Source organism: Protomyctophum parallelum, assembly GCF_964188405.1.
Source record: "Protomyctophum parallelum genome assembly, chromosome: 15".
In the NCBI taxonomy this organism is placed as follows: Eukaryota; Metazoa; Chordata; class Actinopteri; order Myctophiformes; family Myctophidae; genus Protomyctophum; species Protomyctophum parallelum.
This window is the reverse complement of record NC_139710.1, coordinates 45,353,391-45,361,394: the sequence shown is the minus strand read 5'-3', so window position 1 is coordinate 45,361,394 and position 8,004 is coordinate 45,353,391. Positions and strand designations below refer to the sequence as shown.

The 8,004-nt window shown below is 42.2% G+C and overlaps 1 protein-coding gene across 1 annotated transcript; it reads left to right on the top strand.

Moving 5' to 3' along the window:
• The first annotated feature begins 1,159 nt into the window (after positions 1–1,159).
• cox6a1 (cytochrome c oxidase subunit 6A1) lies at positions 1,160–4,563 on the top strand. Its single transcript, XM_083784647.1, has 3 exons — positions 1,160–1,290; positions 3,464–3,606; positions 4,243–4,563. The coding sequence occupies exons 1-3, from the start codon at positions 1,182–1,184 to the stop codon at positions 4,333–4,335; spliced, it is 345 nt and encodes a 114-aa protein (XP_083640773.1). The 5' UTR covers positions 1,160–1,181; the 3' UTR covers positions 4,336–4,563.
• Positions 4,564–8,004: the final 3,441 nt, after the last annotated feature.

Here is an 8,004-nt window from a genome sequence, read left to right as displayed (position 1 = left end):
GCTTTGTACAAATTGCCACAACTGCTCAACGCAGCGTCCGATTGCGATGAAACTGTGCACGCATATTCCCACTAGGCCGAGGACGACATGCCACCATTTTTTCATCCAAATCAGCCTCACGGTGGCGCTATAACAGGCCAATTCCTGTTTTTAGCTATAACTGCATCGATCTGTATACAACTTATGTATGCACACATGGAAAAACATTGTACCTGCATCCCTCCAACACAAACCTCCGGCCCAAATCTTCCTCAACAGCCTGTTATAGCGCCACCATGAGGCCACAACCTGACCTGCCCTGGTGGAGACCTGTGCCGATTGGCACTTTATCTAGTTTAAATTGCATTGAATTGAGAGAGAGAGAGAGAGAGAGAGAGAGAGAGAGGGACTAAATTATTTTCACTCCTATGCCACCAAAATGTGGAACGCCCTACCAACAGTCATTATATAAGACATGTGTATCCTTGACTCTTTCAAAACCGCTCTCAAAGGGAACCTACGGACGGCTGCAATTCGAAACTGGCCCCTGTAAAATCCGCCCCCCCCCCCTTTCCCCTCACTGTATATGTTTATTTTCCCTTTTTGCTTCCTTTATGATGAATTCCTGTTCTGTTCTTTAACTATATAGAAGTGTCTATTTGTACGTCTCTAAATGTTTTGATGAATTGAACATGGTGGACCCTGTTGTAAACAGTAACAAAAAGTGTAATGCTTAATTGGGTCGTCCACTCACAGGTCTTTGTATTGAGTTTGTTCTTGAAATGTACTGTAATTCTGCAAACTGTTAATAAATATTTCAATCAATCAAAGAGAGAGAGAGAGAGAGAGAGAGAGAGATAGATAGATAGAGTCGTAGAGATAGAGATAGAGGGAGAGGATAGTTGTTTAAAAAACATTTTGGGCATAGACAAGTTGAAAGATACATTCTGATGATGTGCCGTATGTCCAAATCATGTATACTTTACATTTTCCATATTCTTATTTTATTTTTCAACAAAGGTGGCCAATTAAATGTATCATCATCGAGTTCCCCACTCTTCCCTGGTGCCCACTCTAAACTGTATCTGCGACACTCGGTACAACGCCACGCCGCTAGATGGCGTGGCAGTGTCGCCGCACGTGACTCCACCACACAGAATCCCTTCTTTCTTCCGCTCGCTCTGCCTCAAAACCAAACGAAAATGGCCGCGTTCGGAAGGCTCTCTCAAGCTCTGCTGAGGTCTTCACAGACCCTGGCCCAGGCACGGCGTCAGCTCTCTGCCACTGCTGCACACGGCGAGCACGACGCAGGTAATTGTAGACATTTGGATAAGTCGTCGGCTATGGTTAACTGTTTTGACTTGAACTTATCCTGACAAGACTGACCTTGCTGAGTGAGTTAGCATTATTGGCTATGTGGCTAACTACCAGAGGACAGCCAGGGTGATTTGTGGTTCTTGCCAACAGAGTTGTGGCACTCTGTTCAGGGAAATAAAACTCATTCCCAGAATGTAACGTAGGCCTACGCGTAATTTTGTGTCCCGTTTGTTTGTTGGGGTAATTTTGTGTCGTTAGTTAAGCTAACATTATTTGGTTAAAAACATCAAGGACTGTCTGACAATCAGTTATCATAGCTGTCAGAATATAGTCAGTATTTGCCTTAACATCTGCAATGAATCAGCGCATTTACCACTGAGTCGCTACACAGAGCAATCAATGAGGAGGGGGAGGGGGGGTGAGCCATCTATCTATTAATTCTAGGAAAGTCTGTGGGCTCTCTATTGATATGCACACGGCTGCCATCTTGCCAGCAAGGTGCTACTGCTACCTATGTGCAACTTCCCATAGACGGCTCATTCATCCAAACAGAACAGTCCCATCTAATTGTATTAAATAACGTCAAACTCACCAACATTGCAGCTGTACAGAAAGCTTTTGGAGAGGTTGGAAGTGCTCGTTGACTATCACTCAACATGTCTAAACCACCTGTTTGCACTGAGAAAACCACCTGTTTAGAATTTGCACACAATCCTGAGGCAGCAGGATGTTACTTTACTGACAAGTGCTTCCAAACTCTGACACTTAAAAAAAATAATCATCTGCAAGGATTTTCTTGACAGGAAGTACCTCATAACGTGTCTTTTTTTTAATGAAACAAACACTTTGCAGATGGTAAGACGATAATTCAAGCTTTTCGTACAGCTGCAATGTTGGTGAGTTTGATGTTGTTTAATACAATTAAATTAAAATTTTCTGTTTGGATGAATGGGCTGTCTATGGGAAGTAGCACCTTGCTAGCAAGATGGCAGCCGTGTATCATCAATGGCGAGACGTTGCTGGAAACTATAGACGAATCCAGGAGCGGGTCTCGTGGTCGCAGCTTACGTATTTCCTGTAGGCGGACTCGACGTAGCTGCGGGGTTTAAACCCTCACCAGGCGCACCTCTTCTACTATAGTCAACGGCAGAGTACACTGATGTTAGTCTGCCTCAAACGTTACTCTTTTACCTGCTTTTTACTAAACACTAACATTACAAAGATGCCCAGAACATCGGGATGAACCTGTGTAGTTTATGGCTGTTCCAACAGTAGTGGCAACATAAAAATAAAATAAAACGGAATGTCAAAATATCCACCGCGGTGGCTGAGAACAGAGCCATTGAGTAATGGTTGAGACGAAGCAGTGAAAGATGCATAACGTCAGTCTTACCCAATACCCAATCTTTCTGTTTTATGAACACAATGCTGCTGTATTTTATACCTAATACTAAGCATTAAAGTATGAGGTATAAAGTGCAGCAGCCTTGTGTTCATAAAACAGAAAGATTGGGTATTGGGTAAGACTGACGTTATGTATCTTTCAGGACCTTTCACTGCTTCGTCTCAACCATTACTCAATGGCTCTGTTCTCAGCCAACCCACTACTGTTGGAGCAGCCATAAACTACACAGGTTCATCCCGATGTTCTCGGCATATTTGTTAGTGTTTAGTAAAAAGCAGGTAAAAGAGTAACGTTTGAGGCAGACTAATATCAGTTACTCTGCCGTTCACTATAGTAGAAGAGGTGCGCATGGTGAGGGTTTAAACCCCGCAGCTATGTCGAGTCCGCCTACAGGAAATACGTAAGCTGCGACCATGAGACCCGCTCCTGGATTCGTCTATACAGAGTCATGTGTAGCACAGAGCAAGACTGCTGCTCGCTTAGCGGCCCATCTCACGACACCACGCCACAGTGCACGGCGAGCCTACAAGTATCTATCGATAAACTGCCCTGTGCTCTCGCTTCAATGTGAAATGCTTAAGTTACAAGCACCACAAAATTGCTGCCACTATCTTACTTAACTTAATTTTCATAGCCCCGCCATCATCCCGCAGATCACGTGTAACAAGTGAAATGCATGTTGGGAGGGACACAGATTAATGTATGGGTCACAGTTTTTTAATCTAACAATTTTCTTTCTTCTCCTATCCCTTTATCTTACAGCAAGGACATGGAAGATACTGACCTTTGTGGTAGCTCTACCTGGTGTGGCAGTTTGCATGTTGAACATGTACCTGAAAGAGCAGCAGCATAGCCACGAACAGCCAGAGTTCATAGCTTACAGCCACCTTCGCATCCGCAGCAAGGTTTCATCAAACGTTTATAATTCACACTGACTGACATGACTATGGCTCAAATAGTATTGCAGTTTCAATAACGTCCTAAAAGTTATTTGAAACTGACAAGTTAGTTAGTTTTCAAATAACTGCCTAAAAGAAAAACTATCTGGAATATATTGTATTTCACTGTCTAAACTTTGCATTTGAATAGTTTTTAGAATCTTTACTCGTTACTTAAAATACACTTTCACTCATAACATTAGTGCTTACATATTACAGCAGTGCTGTAATGCATATTCAGTCATTGAACAACAAGCTCAAACAATACATTTGAGAGTGAAAATGACTTTCGAATAACTCACTATGTAATAAGGAGGTAGGCCTGTCACAAAATCGTCTAATCGCAATTATTTGATATACCGTTAATCGCATTTTTTTTAGTGGAAATGGCAGATCTACAAGCTCACAAGTGATTTTCATCAGTCATATCTGCTTTGCAATTTTTGTTTACAAAGCTCTAAAGGCCACACAATTAAATCGTTAATCACAATTCTTTGTATGACTACTATATTATACAGTATAGTACTATAGTCTATATTTCAATTATAGAATTAATTACAGACCATTGCCATAATTTCAACAACATTCTTGTTTCTTTTGCAGCGTTTTCCGTGGGGAGATGGTGTCAAAAGCCTTTTCCACAACCCCCATTTGAATGCCCTTCCTGATGGCTATGAGGGTCATGATGACGAGTAAAGAACTCTTCCTCCAGACCCTGACACAGGGACCACTTTCCTCTTATTTTCAGTCCTGGACCACACTCCCTCCAATTCAGTTTACTCTCATCATTTCCATTATGTTTACCTCTGTGCTATTAACGCAGTGAAAGCACCCAAACTGTACATTACCGTACTCTGGACCAGATTATAAATTGTCTGCTTAAACGTATGCGACATAAATAAAACCTAACTATTATTACCTCAATTTGTGTGTTGCTGAATATGCTAATGTTCTGTCCCTCCACTGGGACACATATGGTATTGTTATCATGGTCCTTGCCATGAACCATATCATGGTTCATATGTCATCCATATTCACCAAATGGTTATATTTATGAAGGTTAAGATATGGATGTTCCACGTCAAAGGATATAACAAACTTCAAGCGGATAAGAATAACGGCTAAACTAAACAACATGCTGACTTGATTTTGATTTTAATTTCATTAGAGATGGTACGCTGTCAGCATTTTACCACTTAAACCCAGTCTAGACTTAACTGGACTTCAGTTGGCGCTGTACTTTGACCGAATTTTTCTGTACATCAAATCTCTTTGCCAGAATGGGTAGATCTACAAGCTAACGAGTCTTATTGGGACGTGAGCTGGTAGATTATTATAGACTATTTTTGAGGGGTGCTTTCCCTTCCTATATACAGCTTTTGTCCCCATGTCTCGTATTTGCAATTGACAATCGGAGAAATTAGGTCATATGTCTGTCAAATATGACGGACATATATTGACGTGGCAACACAAACATTAAATGCCATTGACGATGAACGGAAAATGTACGCCATGTAGACGGGCAAATCAGCTAACCAATCGCATATATTCAGTTCATGAGATGATGTGTAATGATAAGTGCCCCTCACTTCACATGGGTGTAATTTTTGTATAATGTTCCCCGCAGGATGGATGGATGCTGGGGGAAGGGGTTACGGTGGCACAATCGGTAGTGCTGTTGCCTCACAGCTAGAAGGTCCTGGGTTCGATACCCGCTGGGGGCGTGTTCCCTCCTCCGTGTCATCAGTGCCCATACCCGAGGGGGGGTTGGCGAAAGGGCCTTTCTGTGTGGAGTTTGCATGTTCTCCCCATGTCCCCTAGGGTAGGTACCCTCACAAAAACATGCAGTAATCCTGGTCTCTAAACTACCTCCCCCTGGCCAAATAAAATTTCGGGTCAGAATACCAATTTTGTCCAATCAGGAGAGAACTCGTAAAGGATACAGGATAAAAAGTAGGATTGGAAGTCATGACAAAGTCAACTGTCAAAATCAGGATAAATTTAAAGCTAATAAATGCGTACTCTTTCCTGATAGGCTGAAATGAGCAATCCACCTGTATTTTAAGTTAATTATGTAGAGACGGGCCCCTGTTTCTAACACACACTCATTGTAATAATTCCATTGATTTCTTTCAGAATATAGAGCTATAGCTCACATTCATACCAGAGAGCTTTGCTGCGATTAAAACGAATCCTTCTGCTCATTCGAATCGTAATGCGTATCAAAGAACCGCATTATACTCCGAGCAAAAACAGGGGTTTCGCTTCGCTTCCAATCCCACTTGATTACGATTCGGTGCAGGTGTGAATGCAATCCGCAGTAAATAAAGTAAATGAAGCAAACAATGTGGCGGGTGAGGAGCTGAACAACGGAGAAGGCATATTTTACGCAGCGCAAAGATGTCCCGTTACCGTGGATAGACGTGGTCGAATGAGGAGACTGAAGCCCTGATCGAAATGAGGACGAGTACATTAATCAATTGCTTAAGAAAACACATAAACACTGCAGTGCACTGTGCAGTGTAATAGTATTATAGCCTAGCCTACAGAATATCCTGTCTGTCTGTGCATGCCGTAAACATGGAGTGCTGTCGCTGTGTGGGGACTAGTGGGGAGTAGGAACTTTCATCTCAATAAACGTGTAAACATTTTGCGCTGTCTGTTATATCAGTGCGCTCAGCGCTGTGCTTCCATGCCCAAAAGAACAGTGTGTGGCTGCGTGCGTATTGAGAGCGAGAGAGAGGGGGGTCCAGTCCCAGACGGCACGACACATGCACGTTATGAGTATAATTTTACCACCATAGATTTCACTGTGTAGGCTAGTTTATGAATGGAACACATTGATAAAGGTCCCCCCTGCTGCGTTTCCAATTGCTGCGGTGTGAAGGCAAACCGCAGCAAATTAAATATGCAAGAATCCCAAATTCTCCGCCCATACGCATTGAGTCTACCGAAGTATTAGGTGAGAATGTGACCTTAAAGGGGATAGTTCACAAGTTGTATGAAATACTTCACCGCCACCAGGGGGCGCCAAAAGGCTCAGACCGCCACCATATATCTTTAAAAAGAATATATATATATATTTTGTCCATACAAAATAAGTTAAATAAGTCCTTGTCAGTCATTGAGACCAAGAAGTCACAAAGTGACTTTTGTCACTTCGTGACTGGCTGAACCGTGCAGTCGGTTTTCTGGTAGAGGGCCATGCCAAACGGTGACTATGCAAAGCCCATGACGATTGGCCAAATGGCACTCAATTGAAAATGCAAACTTTGAACGTGCATATCATGAACCGTTTGACCTATTGGCAATGACACTTTGATACACATATGTGTCTCCTCATTACTTTTGACCTCTGACCTTTAGATCACACACCATTTTGAAATTTATGAAAAACAGTTCAAATGTTCCCAGGATCTTTGATCAAAATGCACAAAAACTTCTACAGACTACACGTGAACTTTGGACCTATACGGACAAATAATCGTAGTACATTTGTTTTAAGTGAAAAAATAAGTTTTTATGAGCCAATGAAAATTGCTGGTTTGTGAAAATTCTTCTTTTGTCCCTAATACATACATGCAGCGTCATATGCTTTTGCAACTGTACAGTATATGGTAGAGGGTCATGCCAAATAGCACTGAAAGCAGTCTTACTCCAATAGGTCAAAGGGGGGCGCTATGGCAATTTAAAAAAAATGAAACCTTTGAACAGGCATAACTCATGCCTCATTTGTCCAAAAGTCAAGTCAATTGCCACTTGTTCCTTGACTCATGGGGAACACATGTGTCACTTTGATCAGTAAGCTCCGCCCTCAGATCTTCTGCCACTTTGAGCAGTTTAAAAAACGCTTATACCAGATTTTCTGCCTGTTTTTTTTTAGCAATTTGCATGAAATGTTCATTGGCTCTTGTGTAGCTCAGTCAGTCTTGCCTTCGGACCACAAGGTTGTGTGTTAAAGAAATAAGTTTAGGGTTAGGCATATAGTTTTACTGGGGTTAAGTTTAGGAATAGGGTTAGGTTTGGGCATATTTTTACCGAGGTTAAGGTTAGGAATAAGGTTAGGTTAGGTTAGGTTCTGAACTATCCCTTTAACTTAGGTCAGATTCTCACCTAATACTTCGGTAGACTCAGATCCATATGGGCGGGGAAATTGGATTCTTGCATATTTAATTGGCTGCGGTTTGCCTTCACACTGTCATTCGCAGCAATTGGAAACGCAGCAGGGGGGACCTTTATCAATGTGTTCCATTCATAAACTATAGCCTACACAGTGAAATCTATGGTGATAAAATTACACTCATAACGTGCATGTGTCGTGCCGTCTGGGACCCCCCCCCCCCTCTCTCTCTCTCTACGCACGCA